The 20,134-nt window shown below is 42.9% G+C and overlaps 2 protein-coding genes across 2 annotated transcripts; one reads left to right on the top strand and one right to left on the bottom strand.

Annotated features, from left to right (window-relative positions):
- Nucleotides 1-3,902: 3,902 nt before the first annotated feature.
- IDI1 (isopentenyl-diphosphate delta isomerase 1) lies at nucleotides 3,903-7,441 on the top strand. Its single transcript, XM_052696096.1, has 5 exons — nucleotides 3,903-4,011; nucleotides 4,167-4,327; nucleotides 5,274-5,366; nucleotides 5,933-6,063; nucleotides 6,543-7,441. Exons 2-5 carry the CDS (start codon nucleotides 4,186-4,188, stop codon nucleotides 6,858-6,860), a joined length of 684 nt encoding a protein of 227 aa, XP_052552056.1. The 5' UTR covers nucleotides 3,903-4,011; nucleotides 4,167-4,185; the 3' UTR covers nucleotides 6,861-7,441.
- Nucleotides 7,442-9,204: 1,763 nt separating this feature from the next.
- On the bottom strand, nucleotides 9,205-19,083 carry GTPBP4 (GTP binding protein 4). The gene is made up of 17 exons (XM_052696093.1): nucleotides 18,975-19,083; nucleotides 18,537-18,707; nucleotides 17,354-17,457; nucleotides 17,139-17,275; nucleotides 15,981-16,081; nucleotides 15,603-15,695; nucleotides 14,946-15,137; nucleotides 14,794-14,859; nucleotides 14,005-14,094; nucleotides 13,230-13,340; nucleotides 12,882-12,959; nucleotides 12,722-12,773; nucleotides 12,200-12,300; nucleotides 11,655-11,852; nucleotides 11,187-11,252; nucleotides 9,925-10,059; nucleotides 9,205-9,396 (listed from the first exon to the last, which is right to left on the bottom strand). Exons 1-17 carry the CDS (start codon nucleotides 19,020-19,022, stop codon nucleotides 9,244-9,246), a joined length of 1,896 nt encoding a protein of 631 aa, XP_052552053.1. The 5' UTR covers nucleotides 19,023-19,083; the 3' UTR covers nucleotides 9,205-9,243.
- Between the last annotated feature and the right edge of the window lie 1,051 nt (nucleotides 19,084-20,134).

Below are 20,134 nucleotides of genomic sequence, written 5' to 3'. Positions count from 1 at the left end.
TTCATGTCCTTCCCAGCTACAACTGTGCCAGCCGATCTCTTTTGTATTCTTTTTTCCTTTCTACCTCCTTTTGTGAGCTCATGTCTTAACTGTATCGACGCAGACAAAATCCATGTGGTTTAGCTACATACTGGCATCTAAACAGCTTCAAGCAGAGGGAGACAGCACTGGCAGAAGAAGATGGACAGGAGGTGAAACAGAGCTGTCTGGGGTGGAACACAACCAGATGCTACTGTTGACCACTTCGAATTCTCTCTATAATCAGTGCAATTGCAGTTATTTCAGCCATGTTATCCAAATCACAGCTGAAGTTCCCAGTGATTCAATCCCCACCTAAATGCTTAAGCCTTATCCCTACCAAAATCACATCATCCTAATACAATACTACTGTATCATTACATTTTTATGGAGGAAGAAACAGGGGAAAATATGTCCAGAAATCCACATCCAAGATTTCCCTGCAGTAACACCCTCTCTGCAACACTCCCTCCTTTGCTCGCTCTCTAACAGCAGGGGGCAATAAAGATAGCACCATTTCTTTCCTGAAGAAGCAATGTGAAATACCGCAGTAAGGAAATGATGATTAAATGATTTTTTCCTCGATAAGGGCCAACTCTCACCTGAATACCAGCAGGCCTCATATGGAAATGTGTGGCAAGTGGCACTGCTATCACAGCAGCCCTGTGACCCTTTTGGTTCTGATAAGCATTCCAAGGGTAGAAAGGCACTGTTTAGTCTACAGCAGCAAGTGCAGACCAAACTGCTTTTCACAAACTACTTGATTTTTAAAAAGGACATTTATATAACTACCTAGGAGCCTAGAGAAATATGGGGCAGGATTAGTCAGCATGAAGTTTATCAAGAGTTAAGTGAGGGTTTTGTTTTGCTGCTGTTTTGTTTATGTGGGTTTTTGTTGTTTTGTATTTAAATAAACATTAGTATAGTGCTAAAAGTCAGGGGTTTTTTTGTTTTGTTTTGTTTTGTTTTGTTTTTCCTGGATATCACCTTCCAGACCATCTGCAGCTCTACTTCTTTACTCATAGCTAGATTGAGAACGCATGATACAAGGTTTAGGAAACTAGCAAAAGAACAGAACATTCAAGCTCCAAAACAAAACAAAACAAAATTCCAAGCCTGCAAAAGTAGCAAGAAAAGGCAGGACCACCTATCTAGTGCTCAAACTAAAAGAAAGAAAAACAGATTTAGAGGAGAAAAGCACTGTAGGAGATCATTTCTTCTTTCATGCAAGAAACTTCTTAATAACTCCTGGCTAAATGCACTGTACTATATTATTTATCATCACTTCATGCTGTGCAGGAGCATCCAGAAGCTCTCCATCATAACATTTTCCATCACAGCTGTCTATACTCTGAAGCAAGCTAAAAGCAATGCACTCTCCTGAAAAAGGTGTTCTAAGAATGAAGGGCCAAGCAAACTGCAGATTGTTTAGGACAGGGAGGTACTACCTGCCAGAACTGATGAAGTCCAGGCTCGTGTTGGCTCTGCGTCCTTCAGACAAATATTTCCTGAAGAGCTATGACTCTGGGCCAGAAGCAGACTTCTAGAAGGATTCCTCAGGGAGATCAGGAGCTGGGTAGCTCTGTTGCTAAAAAGAGCAAACTGGCAGTCTTAAGCTTTAGAACAAGTGAGCAGGAAGCTTAAAAAAAAAAAGGCAGACTGGATGTGAAGAATGGAGAAACAATATATTTTCTTTGGCAAGTGTAGAACTGAGGATAGGTTTATTCCACAAGTCTGCGTGTTGTAGATTGAAGTCCAATGCCATGATACTCTGCATTTATTTATCCTGTAGTTTGCTGCCTTCTAGTTTAACTTACTGGATAATTAAGATGTTCTGCTCCAGTTTGTTGGATTTGCATTTCCCTTTAACTGAGCAGACAGTAAAATTCAATCAGTGATTTGAAGCTGTTTGGATTTTCAGGTGAAATGAGAGACTTTCCCAGCAGTGAAAAGAAACTGCTTTCTTTGTTTTCCTTCTTGGTATAGTGTTTGAAAACAATCAGCAGACTTCAAGAAACGCATAAATTAAATGAAGTCTTAAAGAGATATACGTGTCATTTAATGCATGTTTCTGTTTATGCAGGGTGGAGCAAAACTTCTGAGGTTTCAAGGTAGTGTACAGCATTACAAAAGCTAAGATGTTTTATTTTCAACACAAATAGCTTGTTTGAAAGCTGGAGGAGGGGGAGTGAGTGAGATGAAAGATGATACAGATGACATCAAACACCTGACCCTGAAAGTGCCTTTAGTGAAAAGCTTGGGAGATCTCTCACTTGTCTGTTTTGTGATAAGGGTTTGTTTTGACTCTGCTGTCCTTTGTGGCTGCTCGTTTATCTCTTATTATCCACTGGGAACTGGGACATGTTGCTCACAAACATCAGTACAGGTGAAATACTTTGCTTCTCTGCCCAGAGCTAAAGACAGTCAGGTTCTAAAATGCTTCATTACTAGGGAAGAAATCTCGACCTCATACTGTAGGAACACTTCTGGTGTGCCTCCATTGCATAGCCTGAATACTCACTGTGTGTATCTACACGTGTAGAATGACCTGATCTGAGCAGTTCACCTTGACATCTTGCCTGTGCTTGATTCCTGTCCAGAAAAGGTGTTTCTTTCTTTTCTCTGTCCCTGAAAAAATCAATGAGTTGGGCAATTTCAGTGCTTGACCAACACCATAACAGTCTTCTATAAACTGCTGCTGACAGTGAGGTGCTCCTTACATCCCCACTGCAGCAGGCTGTAACCTGCACGCACCATGCTCAGCCTCTGCGATGGGCACAGCGCTGCTGCAGGGCAGAGAGCAGCATTCCTGAGCAAATGTGCTGAGCGTCAGCTCTGCCTCACTCACAGACAGAGCCTATAGGCTTTGGGGCAGAAGCTTCTTTGCCTACACAGCTTCATTCTCAGGAAAATGTGCTGTCAACTAGGCTGTCTCTGTATGTGATGCTGGATGTCCTCGGCAGTTAGACTATTTTAGACAGATTTGTATAGCTAATGTATGGTTACATTAATAAAAGGAAGGGAGACTTGCAAATCTGACAGATCTAAGGAAAGGTTGAGGGAACTGGGATTGTTTAGCTTGGAGAACAGAAGCCTGCAGGGAGACCTCACTTCCAATACTTGAAGGGAGCATATAAACAGGAGGGGGAATGGCTGTTTACGAGGGTGGGCAGTGATAGGACAAGGGGGAATGGTTTTAAACTGAGATGGGGGGGGTTAGGTTAGAGATTAGGAGGAAGTTTTTCACTTAGAGGGCGGTGACACACTGGAACAGGTTGCCCAAGGAGGCTGTGGATGCCCCATCCCTGCAGGCATTCGAGGCCAGGCTGCATGTGGCTCTGGGCAGCCTGGTCTGCTGGTTGGCGACCTGCACACAGCAGGGGGTTGGAACTGATGATCATTGTGGTCCTTTTCAACCCAGGCCATTCTGTGATTCTGTGATCTATCTTCCTCTGGAGCAATGAAACCAGCAAGTGAGGTACAGGGCGAGGGATGTTTACGGTACCACCACGCGTCCCACCTCCACTCGCTCAGGACAAACAATGCAAGACAAAGCACCACCTCACACGCCACAGCCCCCTGCCTTTCCTGTCAGACCGCGGCTCCTCCCCGCTGGGCTGGCTCTGGCCGGAGGTTTCCTCGCTCTTATTGGCTATCTCTCCGCTATTCCCTGTTCTTATTGGCTAGCGCCTCCACCCAGCCGTGTCGCCATTGGCTGTGCTCAGCGCCTTACTCCGCAGTGAGCGAAAGCCCCTCCTCCCGGCGGTCCCGCAGCGCGGTGGGGCGATCGGGCGATCCGGTGACGTCAGCGCCCGGGCGCTCCGCTATTGGCGGCGGCGGGGTGACGGCGATGTGGCGCGTGGTGCGCCGGGCCGTTGCCGCGGGTCGCCGCGGGCCCGCCGTCCTTCGGGGGCGGTGCTGCCGCCTCAGCGCGCGGGGTCACCGCGAAGCGCCGCCGCCAGCCGCACGTCTGCGTTCAGAGCCGGCCGTGAGGTGAGGTGGGGTAGGGCTGCGGGCCGGGGCCGTGCGCGGCGGCCTGCGAGGGACAGCTCGGCCGGTGCTCCCAGGGGCGAGAGGAGTCCGGCGGCCCGGTGACACGGAATCTCGCAGCCCCGCATCGCTCTCGTCTTCCTCCCTGCCCTCAGCAGAGCCCGCGCGGCCGTCACGATGCCCGAGGTGAGCACGGAGCACCTGGACGAGCAGCAGGTGCAGCTGCTGGCCGAGATGTGCATCCTCATCGATGAGAACGACCGTCGGATCGGGGCGGACACGAAGAAGAACTGCCATCTGAATGAGAACATCGACAGAGGTGCGGCCCCTCCTTCCGCGGAGCCGGGCGTCCTTACGGGATGCTGACAGCTAAAGCAGGGCGTTTGTGGGTGGAAGGAGCACAGCTCCTAAAGCCTTTCTCCATAGCAGAGCTGCCCCAGCCCTCTGACCATCCATCTTCACTGCTTTCCTCTGGTCCTGCTCCAACGTCTCCGCATCTTTCTTGTGCCTGCTTGCAGTGCTCCAGATGGGGTCTCAGGAGGGCAGAGCAATGGGAGGCGATCGCTGCCCTCGCCCTGCTGACCACTCCTCTTGTGATCCAGGGTACCGTTGGCCTTAAAATGTCATATTTTAAAATAGAACAACGTGGAGGAAGAACACGGTGTTCCACTTCAGCCAATTCTATTAGGAAAGGGTTTTTGTTGTCATTTTGATTGATGGGCTTTCCTTTGGGTTAATCGTATCAGAACTTTGCAGTTTGTGCCCTCCATCTTTCTGGTCTAGGAGAATGTTTTCCAGAAGAATTAGGAACAACAAATACAGAAGTTGTGTTGAGAAGGAGGGAAAATAAGGAGGCAATTGTTCTGTAATTGAAGAAGTTTATTTTCCAGTGCTATTTTGAAATTCACGAATCTTCTTTAAATTTCCTGTATCTTTTTCAGCATTTTCACCTCTGTCGTGTCTTTTTTTGAATGTTGAACCTGTCCTTAGCTTGCCTGACTGTCCATCTTAAGACTGGTGAACGGACAGAGCTTTGTGTAACTCTTCTTCTGCACTGTTCTTATACTCTTCTAACTTCATAATGTTTAGCATAAACTGACACAGAAATCCAAGGGAAAGCTCTCGAGTTTTTCCTCAAATCCTTGCTTTTAATTGTTGAATTAAATCACTTGAATTGTTTTGAATTTAGTTTACCAGTAAGTTGGGCAATTCCAAGCCTTACGTTTTCATATAATTCTTGTCCTTTCTGTGTTTTTGCTTTTTAGGTTTATTGCACCGAGCGTTCAGTGTTTTCTTATTTAATACAGAAAATAAACTGTTACTGCAGCAGAGGTCAAATGCTAAAATCACATTTCCAGGTAAGTACTGAAACACATTGCACATGGAATATATTGCTTTAAATCAGTGTTTTAAGATGTGCCAGCCTAATTTTGCAGTGTAACTCCTGCAGAATGTAACATAAAGTTCTAAAACCTTTGCAGTGGTTCCAGGATTTACTGAGAAGAGATACTTTTAAGAGCTTGGGATGTGCTTTTATTGTGGATGAAGCAACATAATGAGAGCTCTAGCTTATCATTATATGTGATCTTGGGAAATTATTGCTCCCTGGCTTGCCTGGTCCTGTTTATAGTAAGGATAAACACCATACACTCACCTGTCACAAGACACATTTAATGACATTGGAGAAATTGTTTTGGTAGATGTGAAGAGTGAGTGTTTTAATTCCTCTGGTTAAGAACAAAAGAGTATTTGGTAGAGACAAATCCAGAAGTATGCATAGAAAGAAGGGATAGAAATGTTCTCCCTTTCATTGTCCTCTATCAATGAGAAACAAAAATGTGGTGCATCAATTGGCTGCTCTACGTCTCAGGGCTTTTGTAGCAGTTTACAGTGTCAAAAGTGTACTGATAAAAACTTCTTTCAGATTGCTTTACCAACACCTGCTGTAGCCATCCGCTGAGCCACCCGCTGGAACTGGAAGAAAATGATGCCATTGGAGTTCGGAGAGCAGCACAGAGACGAATGAAAGCAGAGTTAGGAATTCCTATGGAGCAGGTAAAGGAAGGAGAAAGGAGGGGGGGTTCTTAGCAGCACTAAGAATCTTCACATCTGGCAGGTCTGAAATCTGAAACTGAATTTAACTTTAGAAATGCAGAGGATTTGATGAATTGGAGAATTCTTCAGTTATTCTGGAGTGGGCCAGAATAAGGGGAATAAGGGCCAGTTGCAGATGTTTGTTCATCACTACTTTCCTAAGTGCACATTAGGCTCTGGTAAATATTATCTGAACTTTACTGTATTGGAGAAGTCTGGTCAAAATATTATAGAGTAAGCCCAACTAGAGAAATGCTGTGCAGTTTACATGGTCAATGTATAGTAACTTTTTTCATAATTTTTTTGTAAGAAATGCATTGCGATTGTACTCGAAAAAATGATTTCCTAGGAAGAGAGCAGCGTCTGGTAATTGTTGTGTGCTGCCAAGCAGCTCAGTTATTCTGCTTTGCTGCTGGTCCTAATGTGTGTTTTGGCTGTAGGTTACTCCAGAAGAAATCTTCTATCTGACACGAATTCACTACAAGGCCAAGTCTGATGGGATCTGGGGTGAACATGAGATAGACTACATCTTATTTGTGCAGAAGGATGTAACGCTGAATCCTGATCCCAACGAGATCCAGAGCTACTGCTATGTGACCCAGAAAGAACTGAAGCAACTTCTGGACAAAGCTTCGAGGAACGAAGTCAAGATTACTCCCTGGTTTAAACTAATTGCAGAGACCTTTCTTTTTAAGTGGTGGGATAACTTACCTAACTTGAACAAATTTGTTGATCATGAAAAAATACACAGAATGTAATAGCTGCAGTGAGAGATGCTGAAGGCTGAAGTGATGTCTGTGTGGTAATTCGTGACTCGAGTGCAGGGAAAATGGCCCACCTGGAGCATGTTTAACAAGAGATTTTGAACAGATGGTTGTAGCCAATGGTTTTTCCTATCTCTTCACCTCTTCTTCCATCCCAGTAACATAAGAAACCCCCTTGATTCATCTTTCTGTTACCTCATGTGGTGCTAAAGAACCCTCAGCCTGCGTGTACCCAGTTTGCTCTCACCGCCTTGCACACTTACATGTGCTGTAAGAGTGTGGGCACTTCCTGTCCAGCTCCTTCAGTAGAGAGGTGCATTTTCAATTTTATATCACTACATCTTCCAGAATGCTAATTACAAACCCATGTGAGTTCTGCACTGATGTGACAGAACGAGTCTGTGAAGAAAATTAATTCAAAGTGATCAGGAGTGTTATAATTGCAGAACAGATCTCTGGTTGCTGTGCTGTGTAGTACATGTGAAAACTAATTGGATCATCTGTGTGGACTGAATTTCACTTTGAACTGCTACATGATGTGTTACAGCTTTAGATAATAAACACTGATTTTAAAAGTTTTTTTTTTTTATCTTTTAAACCATCCCCTGCCTGTTTAGTGAGCAAATACTGCACATCTTAATTAGAAAGTAATGTTTAATCACCCTAAATGCAGATGGTAGGTAACTACCTATTGACCATAGCCTGTCCTTGGAGAAGGGATGTGCGTTGGAAAGTCCTCCTCACCTTACAGAAAACAAAGGCAGCTTGAGACAAACTTTTTATTGCGACATCTGATTTCTTCCCAATGTCCTGGAAAGCTCAAATCTCCTGAACTCCAAAAGTCAAGATTGAGAATTTATAGGCATACATAAACTCTTAATTTTGGTTAATTAGAAAATCAACTAGAGGGTAAGAGCTAAGCCACAGCCACCCCACGTAGATTTCTTAAGTTCTCTGTGTTTTCTTGATGAAATAGGGTATTTTCCATACTGATTCCCCTTACTTCTGTCTGATGGCAAGGTAGATCTAACTTTTCTAGTTTGTTGCTTATCCCAGTTCTGTCCATAGTTCTACACTGAGAGGTTTTAGGGCCAAGCTTTTGTATGCTGACCTGAAGCAAAGAATGGAGGAGGGAATGCAGCAATGCAGTGTAACAGCTGTCTTGAATTTGGTTTCATCAGCTACACTACCTAAGTAGTCTCTTTTGAATACCTTTTGAAATACCTGCACTACTTTTAAATGTTCTGTTGAGGCTGACTATTAAAACTGTTAACCTAAAAACCTGGGCTGGGCTTTTCTTTTTAGACATGGGAACAAAATGCTGACTAAGCACTGAAGTGATATGGTTGGGAGTGAACAAGGTGTGGTTTTATTTTAACACGAGTTCAAATAGTCAACTCGGGGCAAAAGCTGGGCAAACAGCCTGCCATAGAAACAGCATAAAGACAAAAGCAAAGTTTGGCCAAACACTTCTTAAAATCCTGTGAACAGTTCTAAGTATTTTTTTCCTATACTGAACTTCCTTGCAGCACAGTAAGTATTTTTAACAAATCACACAAAGGGGGACAGACTACAAGTGGAAATCCACAAAGGTAACACTGGTACATGCAAGCTGACACCTGAACACTCCACGGTGCTGATTCTGGCTGTGTTAATTTTCTTCACTAATAGCTCATATAGTGCTGTATTTTGGATTTGTGATGAAGAACAGTGTTGACAACGCGATGTTTACATATTGCTGAGCTGAATCAAGGGTTCCTCTGCTTCTCACGCTACCCTGATACTTCGGAAGCTGAGGAAGCACAAAAAATGGGGAAAGGACACTGTCAGGATCACTGGGCCCAAATAACCAAAGGATCCATACCACAGGAGCTTGTGATCAGCAATAGAAGCTGGGGAGAAAGGAAGAGGAGGGGGGAAATCCCATACTACAGGGCATCACTCTCAGCAATGAAAGCTGCTGGAGGATAGGAGAAGGCATTAAGAGTTACAGCATCTGTCTGCCCCAGTAAGTAATGGAGCACTGCTCTGATGCAAAGGGCCTGCCAATGGGAAGCAGTGAATTAATTCCTTATTTTGCTTTACCTGCGTGCACAGCTTTTGCTTTTTCTACTTAACCATCCTTGTCTCAACCTAGAAGAGTCATTTTTCAAGTCTATTTAGAAACAGCTTCTGCCACAGCTATTGATAAGTCTCTTACAATCCTACTGACTCTGTGAGAACTCCAAACTCCTGTATCAGAACTCTCCCCCTCCGAGCTTCAACTGTCTTGCCCACAATACAAATGTGTGCTCTTGTTAATATTCTCCATTACAAAAAGGAAAACCAGGACTAGAACTTAGTTTTAGTAACTGTATGCTTTAATTTAGAGCTCTGCTCATCTTCTCTGTGTTTTACCAGATTTCCTCTTTCCAGCCAGCAGATGTTTTGGCTTGGTGTCAAAGATGTGCCTGTCTGCCTCTCCTTTCCTGCCCAGGCGATTCATTTTCTTTTGAGCCTTCTTTGCCATAGTCTTGACTTTCTTCACCATCTATTTAAAAACAAGCATACAAACATGGTGAATGACTTCCTCAGTAGCTCAGATAACTCACTTTGCCCTTTAAAAAAACACTAGGGATTTTCTAGGACATGAAATAATACTTCGAGTAAGCAACCATCTGCTATCTATAACATTTTCAGTATGACACTAATCTCTCTTAAAAACAAACAAAACTCTTCCCCAACACACTAAAAATGCAATCATCCTATGCCTGAAACTCCAATCTTATAAGGGTAGAGCCCTTCTAGTAGATTATGAAGTATGTACAGCTTTTATCCTTCTTTCTTCATACTTAAAATTTCAAAATGTGCTTTCTTTGTATTATTACATCTTAAGTTAAGAATGAACTAAGCTTTTTTTTTTTTTAAGAACAGAGAGTTCAGAAGATCAGAAGATGAAGCTGCAAAGAGAGATGAACTCTCAACTGCACAACAGCCCTAGTACGAAGTTTCTCAGAAGCCAGTTTAAGTACAGCGCTGCTGTTTCATTTGCTGTAAGAGGTAATTAACTCCAACAAACCTTTTCATCACGCAGACCAGAGACATCCCGTGGTGGACGAGAGGAGCTGCGACTGCGTGCCACAGACTGAGGGGTTTCAGACTCGTCACGTTTACGTTTCCTTGTAACACTCCGAGACCTTCTGGCATAATGGGCCTGAAATCCAGAACAGTACTTGGGTTATTAACAACAGAAACAATCAGCTCAGATACTCCATCTCTAATGAGACCAATAGGAAAAAAAACACAACAGGAAGTGAAATGCTACAGTACATTGTCAAAGGACAAATGGTTCTTTTGGATACTGAAAGACAAAAAGATGTGAAGTTGCACAGTTATTCCACAGTATCGTATCTTACCAACTGTCGGTCATTGTCTCACAGGAATATTCAAGTCCTAGTGAATACTATTATAACCTTTTCAAAATTAACTCCAGTTTTATAAACCCTTTTTTTGCCACTTCATCCATAAGTAAAGGATTAAAAAACAAAAACCCACAAAGGAATGACTAGCAATACTAAAGCAGTTCTGCAACAGCAAAAAAGCAGTGACAAAACCTGCTCTGATTAGTGGCTGTTTACAGGACAAAACCCCAAAGAACTATCAGTGTACAGCATAAACATCAAATTCCTCTGCACGGAGACAGCAACTGAATCAACACGGCATATCAGCCCTGAGAAGCACGAATGCTTATTTCAGATGTGCAATGTTGACATTCCTTGTTTCCAAAGCCCTTGTTCAGTTAACGAATTCAAGGTCTCAAGCTTCACACAGCCATATTAGTGCTGGATTTGCTGTACAAAATGGAGTTCTTAAAATTTATGATAAAACAAAATGGCTCCCAAAGGTTCAAAGTACTTTGACTGCCTTACATTAAAAAAACTCCAGCCAAGCTATCAAAACTTCAGTTATAAGTCACGGCATTAATGAACTGTAAAAGGATCAGCTCCATCTGTCATTATTGCTAATTCTGACACAGTTGTGTCTCACAAAGCAATCATGAAAATCGTTCAGCCAAATCCTATTCTTGAATCCTACACAAATTGCAAACAACTGGTAATAGAATGCAGTGTGTATATACAGCAGTGACTCTATTCAAACATTAGCAAGTTTTCAGCCAGCACTCAAAAAAAATACCAGTATCAACAGCCTCCTATTTTCTTCTGAGCATATCCCATCTCTCTCTCATGCCAACTGCAATGTGCAATTCAAGTGTCCTTGAAAAAAATGGAGTGGAACTGATCTCCTTCAGATGAACACAGTGTTAAATTAGCAGAAACTTACATCATCTTTATTAGTCATGTCAAGTCCAAGATCAGTCATTTCTTTCTCTAGCACCTTCCGCTGCACCTGGAAAAAGAATTAGGAGATTGTGTGTGTTTCTTCTAAAGAATGATGTTTCCATCTTTGTCTTAATGTATTAAAAACAAACAAACAAACAAACAAAAAAACCAACAAAAAAGGCAACCCAATTAAACAAGCTGAGTTATGTTCTAAAGAGTTTTTCTGTAATATATACAGAATCATACAATAGACTCACTTGTATAACAGGAATAAAAAAGGCAAGTCTCACTTGTTTCATTTTGTTCGGCCCCCCCCCATAATTTAGTTATCAGAGCTGTAAGGAGCACAGAAGTGCAAACTGTGAGGCAGAGGGTCAAACATGAGAAAAACATCAGTGCCAGTACCCCAAATTTCTACACATTCCTACACACTTACTATGCATCAGCAACCACAGGGTTCTTTACTCACCTTTTTAGCTGTTCTGGGCATCCTTGGGCCTCGAGTGTCTTTTTCCTTTGACTGCAGGATTTTCAGTTTCTTTTTTTCTCGGATCTGTTTTGCCAGCTGTCGGATTTCCATCATCTCTTCATCTTCACTTTCTGGTTCGCTGTCATACTCCCCAGCAGCTTCTCTCAGCTCTTCTTCTTTCTCTAATTCTTCCAGTTTCTTAGAAGAGATTAAATGAAAATCGGGATGCTCACCAAATCTTAGACTTACAATCCTCAATGTAACTGTGCCACTTCTGGCAACACAACCTCAGAAAACCTTCTCTCTCTGCATTTGCCATGATTCTGGCACACCAGCAAACCAGATGAACCCAACTGCCCAAGAATCTGTTGTCTGCACTCACAACTTCTTCTTAAGGACCAGCCAGAAATAAGGATGGGGCTTGTCATTACATAAAAATGCTGTAAATTGAGAATTCAGTCTATTTCCTTCCTATCCTAAGAATATTATAACTTAGAGAAAATAACAAAGGTAAAAAAGGGTGAAAAGAATGACAGCAAACTCACTTTCATTATATCTGGATCAATGTAATCAAGGATATTGTGGCCTTGCCATATCTCTGGAATCTTGTCATACTTTTCAGATGAATTCATCAAGTCCCAATATTCTTAAAAAGAAAAAAAAAAGTGTTAATAAAAAGATTAAGATCATTTCGAAGTAGAATGTTCAATGACAGAAGACAACAAATCACAATAATAAAAATTAAAAAAACCACACCCCTAAATGGGAAAAATTTCACAGTATCTCTGACATATTCAAAAAATCCTCTGCCTGCTGCCAAATATTGGTCAGGAATCACAAAGTCCAATGCATCAAGAATTAATGAGATTAAAGGGAAAAATAACCTGAACCATCAGATCAGCCACTCTGAGGCATCAGAAAACATGAAAAGATCAGTGAACATCACCAGTTGTGGAACAGAAGGGCTACAAAAGTGGCACTCAGTTGAAAGGAATCCGTTTCAAGTTTTCTCCAATAAGATGAAACTTTCCTGACCAACAACAATACTGACTTATGTAGCTACTTACTCTGAAGATCCAAAACATAATCATCTCCCATTTCAAGTTCAAGATCTCTCTCCTGCAAAGACACACATGATTTTACATAGCTCCTAATTTTAAATCCACCTGCTAACATTAAGAATTCTAAAACCATCTGTAGATTTCCTAATTAAGAGATACCACTTACTGATTTCCTCTTGGGTGCATCTACTTCCATGCGCTTCTTACGTGCTATTGCTCCCTCAGGTATAAAAGGCAGCCGTTCCTGAAGTCAATGCAACAGGAAAAAGGAAAAAAAAACTGTCTGAAACAATTGTTTTTAATAATACCACAAATCACAATTTTAATGTAATGTATTTCTAGAAGAAATGAAGTCCCAAGCTGATTAACCTGTCAGCAAAGTCAGTTGTAGATAACAAAAAAAGCAACAAGAAAATCTCAACATGTATTTCATTAATGTGTTAAGCCAAGAAAGAATTCTAGTCCTACTGAAATTGTGCTGGAAAATACATTAAAGTGCAAGCACGCAGCCTACCTTGTTATCTCTTTTGGCTGGCATGGCCAAGTGTAATCTATTCAACACTTCATTCACTTTATTTCCTTTCATTTTAGTATCAACACGATGGGCCAGCAATCTGTCGCAGGCCTGAAAGTGCACAAGGCAACATAAGGTAAGGAATGAAGTCATCCTGATATGACAAGTAGCACAGCAAGGTTTAAATCCCAAGTACCCAGCTTCTATCCAATCTTCTGCCTCACCTTTCTAGCTCTCAAGAAAGGATCAACACACTTCATATAACAAGTATCACGAGTATATGCATATGATCCTGTTTTGTTGGCATAACCAACATTATACAATGAGCTGAGAATAAGAGAAAGCAACAGGACCCTGAAAAATCCTACAAAAACTAGATTGTATCTAACACAATGCAAATCACTACATTTCCCTTTGCACCCAATGTGTTCAACATGCTATTAAGAACACCACACTAAAAGCTTTTAGCACAGTTTAACTGACAATAAAATCTAAGCTCAAAGAGGGCAGATTTAGGTTAGATAGAAGGAAGAAGCCTTTTACAGTGAGGATGGTGAAGCTCTGGAACTGGCTGCCCAGACATGTGGTTGATGCCCCATCCCTGGAGACTTTCAAGGCCAGGCTGATCAGGCCCTGGGCAACCCGAAGTAGCTGTGGTGCCCCTGTTCACTGCAGGGGAGTTGGACTAGATGGCCTTCAGAGTCCCTTCCAACTCTAAGGGCTCTATGATTCTCTGATTCCTTCTGAATGAAATTGAGAGAAAAGAGATACATACTTCTGTTTTAACTTGCATCACACCTTCTTCTGTTAGGGTACTTGTCTCTATTACTGAAAATCCTTCTGCTTCAAAAGACTCAAATATTTTCTGAAATGGAAACATCATCACAAATAATTACATTCTGCCTATTTCTTAATACACCATTACACCAAGGACTGAAATTTTAACCCAGTGGCAATATATGCAACTTTTTACTGAGGAACTTTATTAAAATGTGTTTCTAAAAAGATGACAAATTTTACAACTGCAGTTCCATTTAATCTGTTAGTAAATAACCACTGTTAACAGCAACTGTAAATGACACATGAATAAAACAGAAAAAGAGATGGAGGGAGGGAAAACACAAACTGCATGTGTCCTCAAACTTGTAGATACAAAGGAACTGTACACAGAACTGCTGCCCAATAGGAGCTCCTATTAAAATCAGCTCCAGTACCACTTATCAGTCTAGGGCTCATTATCTCTAAACTACTGAAACAGCCCCTATTGAACAGATCTATTAATTCCAATTATAGCAGTAATTAAAAGATCTCACAGAGTCTGAGATTTCTACAACTGCTGAGGAGTTGCTTTCAGTTTGGTATTTACAATACTCTGGTAAGTATGCATACTGAACAGTGCAAGTATACACAGCAGGCATAAAGATTAAGACTTGGAAAACTACCTTCCGGTACACTGTTAAATAGTTAAGAAGTGGTTGTCCAATTTTTTTTGCCTAATCTAATTGTGCACACCGCACTTTTGCTAATTTTGGAAGAAAGACAGGGGTGGGAAGCTCAGGCTCACCCGGCTCTCTTCAGGAAGTTCTTCAATTCTCTTCACATCACATTTGTTTGCAACAATTATAAGCGGCTAATAAAGAGAAAGAAAGAGCAGTCACAATCCAAGGTATCGCGTTACAAAAATACTGACTTTACAAATAACATAACCAAACTTACCTTGTTAGCAAACAACGGCTTAATATTTCTGAAGAGTTCCACTTGCTCCTCCAGGCTGTGCCCACACTGCTCAGACACATCCATCACATAGAGCACAGCAGCACGCAGGTGTGCGAGTGCAGTTATAGCCTGCATCTCTATGGTGTTCCTGTCCTCCAAAGGATGGTCTAAAATACCAGGAGTATCTACGACCTCAAATCAACATAATTGAGACACTGTTTTAGAACATATTCTTGATTTCTTGTCCATTTTATCTTCTAAGACTACAGCATTCCTTTCAGTCATAAATAAGACCATAAACTCAGCTAAATTGAGACTGTGGAAATGGAATAATGCAAAAATAACAGGTTTCAGAGTAAGAAACAAGAAGCAAACAAGTATGGACAGCCCTGCCCCAAACTGGCTCTGAATTTAATACTAACAAGAAGAGACATGGCCATACTCAGACATTCCAGTCCCAATTCTTTCCCGAAACAGAAAACGTATACATACGTGCACGTTTTTAGAATAGATTTGGACTACTGTCCCCATTTGACACACAGCAGCTCTCAGGCACAGTGTTTCTCATCAAGGCAAAAACTGTAATTCAGGTTGCAGGTTGGCAAATTGTAACCAGTTGATTCTGGCAAGAAAATGCAAAATGATACCAGTTCTTACCTGCCAGCGCAGGTATCTGTAATCCATATGTCCCACAAACAGAGATTTGGTGGTAAAGGCATACGGTTGCACTTCTACATCTGCTCTTGTAACCTTAAAACAAGATTTAATAGGACATTTACTGAGTATTTCCTGAACTTGCAAGCTGTGTATCATAATCACAACTCACTGCATTTGCTACAGGAAAGCTGAAGAATGGTTATTTGGGCTGTTTCTCTGCACTCATCTGCACTAACTTTACATATAGCCCTCCAGAAATTTCAGTCAGCCTGTATTCACCCATATGAATTTGCTAACCCTCAGATCAGACAGTGCTATACATTTTATTCTACCTTAAATAAATAGTACCTCAATATTATTTAAAGAAAAATCACACACCTTATTTATAAAGCTCGACTTCCCAACATTTGGATAGCCACATAACAGAAGAGTTCTTGTATTGGGATCGATGGTTGGCAAACGAGACAAATGTTGTCGCACTGAAACATTTAAAAGATGTCTGAAGTATTTGTCTTAATTCACGTTTGAATAGAAGAAAAAATTCATGTAACACAGCTCAGCAACTTCTTTTTAATTTCAGAAACTGACTGAGCAGTCATTTATGAAAATGTACTGTTGTTTGTTAAGTCCAGAACTTTCACACAACAAAAAAAAGGAAATGTTACTTTACACATTAAGACCACTGTCCTGTAGCTAGAGTGAGTCCATCATATCAGGCAGCACAGACTGAGGCAAGCAATAATGAGCCTGAGATAAGGATCACTGCTTGGAAAATGTTTAGCAATAATCGATTATTAGAGGGCTGGAGCACCTCTACTATGAAGAAAGGTGAGAGAACTGAGCTTGTTTAGCTTAGAGAAGGCTCTGGGGAGACTTCATTGTGGCCTTCCAATACTTGAAGGGAGAGTATAAACAGGAGGGGGAAAGATTATTTAAGAGGGTGGGCAGTGATAGGTCAAGGGGGAATGGTTTTAAACTGAGACAGGTTCAAGGTTTAGGAGGTTCAGGTTACATATTAGGAGGTTTAGGTTAGGTATTAGGAGGACGTTTTTCCACGCAGAGGGTGGTGACGCACTGGAACAGGTGGCCCAGAGAGGTTGTGGATGCCCCATCCCTGGAGGCATTCCAGGCCAGGCTGGATGGGGCTCTGGGCAGCCTGGTCTGGTGGTTGGCAACCTGCACATAGCAGGGGGTTGAAACCAGATGATCACTGTGGTCCTTTTCAACCCAGGCCACTCTATGATTCTATGATGTATTTTTCAGATATGTACATGTGAAAATAATAATAAACACAAGCATGGCTATGACCTTTAAGTTAGTACAGACATTTTGTAACCATTACTAACACCACAGCATTCTAAACTTAAAATAAGAGAACTATTTAGTTCAGAACTAATTTCTAAATGTTTGGGGGTTTGACAACTATTTTGCTTTCATTAACTTCATTCTGTATCTAACACATTTTTCTGTTTTTAACTGTTATTCTTTGTACAAATAACAATGTACTCTTTATATTCTTTGATTTATTGCACAAACCTTGCTCCAAATATTCCAAGCTTTGTTTCTGCCTTTTGATAATGGTGCACATCCGTCCCAGAGCAGCACGTTTCAGCTGTTTGCAGCGGTAGAGAGAATCCCCGTACTTCATCAGGCGCACGTAGTCCTTGGCAACGCTGCAGGGACAGCAAAATAGGAAGTGATGCAGCAACCAACCTCACAGGTACAGAACTGAAGGAAGAAATATTCCTTACTTGTCAATCAGATTCTTGGCAATATTGATCTGTCCCAAAGCCAGCTTGTAGTGATCTTTGTCGTACAGAACGTTCATCAGATCCGCATAAAAAGGATGAATATCCTAAGACCAGAAAAAAAAAAAAAAAGAAAAAATTAATTAACTTTATTTTCTTGAAGATGACAATTTCTTGGCAACTACGTAAGTTCATTTTTTCCTCCAATACAACAACACAAGTGACAATACAACCCAAACTATTTTCATTACTATCTCGCCTAACAAAAATAATTCCCTTTGTCATTAGATGCATAACTGTCAATACTTTGAATTTTTATGCAATGATACCTTGGACTGACTTAGACCAAGTTTCCATTTTGTCTTTTGCACTGCAAAATACTTTCAGATTTCAAATCTGAACTTTCCTCCGTTGAATAACGAAACTGCAAGAAGCCTGCAGAAGCAGTTTCTAATAGTAAATTCATCTTATAGCAGAAACACAGTAACCGTGTTAACTCCTTTTGTTTGAGTGCTGGATTACAGGTAAGATTGGATAATAAGGTTTTATTCAATGTCCAGATAAATCCCCTGGCTTTCCAAGAAAGCAACACTTTCAATTCTTCTAAACGAATCATTTTTAGCTATTAACACATTTATGTGGAGAAATTTCATCATGACATATTAAAACGCAGGTGATATTTGCAGGAATTCAGTGGGTATAAAAACAGCAGGAAAAATTAGGGCTGCAGGTGAAGGGTTTAAGCACGTATGTGAAACTACCCACAAAGAAGCCCCAGCGGGCACCTGGACACAGCTGAAGTTGGGAAGTGATGACCATGCACACTGTGTCAGAGTGCATTTCCAACACTACCTCTGATGGGGCTTAACATTGGTTTTGCCAACCGCAGTGACATTTCTGAAGAACTGAAGGTGGGAGGCAACGCGATGTGGTCGAGTACCTCCGACTTCCAGCACTTCCAACGGCATTTCCAGCCAGTAGAGTCCAACAGCCAAATCTCTGCAAAATGCACCCTTCAGCACCCACAGACAGCGTTTACTTCTCCATACACTTCTACAGAACACATCTGCCCAAATTTACTCTCATCAGGACCTGCTGGGCACCACTCCGACCTGCAAACTGGAACTGCTGCAGAATTATCCCCAGTTACAGAAAGCTCCTTTGTGAGCACTGGGGTTGCACTTACATCCAGCTTAGGGAAGTCTGTCAGGATCTGGGTCAGCCGGTCGTGGTAATTCTGCTGGGTGTACTTCACCTTCCTCATATAGAACTGCCGGATCCGATGGATTTGGTAATGCTTATGAATGACAGTCGGGGTCTTCCGCTGAGTCTTGGACAACGTCAAATCGATGAAGTCCTGCAAACCAAAGCAGCGCCGTCAGCTACGAGCCGTCACGACGTAACAACGCGGTAAGAGCCCGCTGCCTTCTGACGGAGGCCCGGCAGGCGCCCGCACCCCGCCGGCACGGAGTTCCCCGGCCAGGCAAGGAACAACCCGGCCCAGGGCCTCACTTCAGCACCATCAACGGCAGCCGGCAGCCGCACGGCGCGGAGCCCAAAGGGGGGAGGCGGGAAGGGAAAGGGGGCCGCTCTCCTGTCAGCGCGGCACCGCGCGCGGCCGTACCTTGGCGGACGGCACCACCGTGATCTTCTTGAAGTTGTACAGCGCCATGCCGCCCCTCAGCGCCACGCCGCGGGAAACAGGAAGGCAGGCCGCAAGTCTCGCGAGAGCTCCCGGCTTCAGGGCGGCGAGGCGGGGCGGCCGTGGATTGGTGCATCCGGCTGCGCCTGTGGGTGTGCGGGTTACACGGCGCTGCCTGGCGCACCGCTGAAGCGTGCCTTGCGTGGGTGCTTGCAGAGAGGAGGAGAGCTCCCAGCCGGAGAACTGTGTGCGTGTCTGGAGGCACCGGCGCAAGAACGATGTGGAGCTGTTAGGCGGGCACAGAGGAGGACCACAAAGATGCTCAGAGGGCTGGAGCACCTCTCCTGTGAATACGGGCTGAGGGAGCTGGGCTTGTTCAGCCTGGAGGAGAGAGAATGCTCCTGGGAGACCTCATTGCAGCATTCCAGTACTTAAAGGGAACTTACAAACAGGAGGAAACCAACTTTTTACATGCGTAGATAGCGATAGGACAAAGGGGAATGCTTTTAAAATAAAAGAAGGAAGATTTAGGTAAGATGTGAGGGAATTTTTTCACTGTGAGGGCAGTGAGGCGCTGGCACAGCTGCCCAGAGGAGCTGTGGATGCCCCATCACTGGAGGTGTTTGAGGCCAGGCTGGACGGGGCCCTGTGCAGCCTGAGCTGGTGCCTGATGCAGTGGATGGCAACCCTGCCCATGGCAGGGATTGGAACAGGATGATCTTTGAGGTCCCTTCTAGCCCAAGCCAATCTTATTTTACGAAAATGGAGGAATCAAGGTGGGTTTGGAGGAACAGGTGTGTGAAAATAGAACATGAAACAGGTCCATAGCATGTCAGCAGCCTGGTCAGTGTGCGTGTCTGACCACAGCTTCATGAGTATGAGTGCCAGGAGCTGTGGACCCCTGGAAAAGTTAGGCCCTGAAACTAGCTGGTCTGAGTGCCCAAGACCAGTTACTTGATATATCAAACACATCCTCTGGCAAGCTTTCATGCTGCTCAGGAAGAGAAGAGGATCGGGTAATTCCAGCTGACTGTGTGTGAGTGCTGTTTCCATCTCTGGCTGTATATGTGCTTATGGCAGGAAGAAACCCAGCCTTCATTCTAGTTGGCCGTGGGGCCATGGAGCAGCAGCAGCCTCACTTC

This window comes from Tympanuchus pallidicinctus, unplaced genomic scaffold, assembly GCF_026119805.1.
Source record: "Tympanuchus pallidicinctus isolate F22 unplaced genomic scaffold, pur_lepc_1.0 scaffold3, whole genome shotgun sequence".
Classification (NCBI taxonomy): Eukaryota; Metazoa; Chordata; class Aves; order Galliformes; family Phasianidae; genus Tympanuchus; species Tympanuchus pallidicinctus.
Note: the sequence above shows the minus strand (reverse complement) of the source record. Positions and strands in the feature narration are given on the sequence as shown.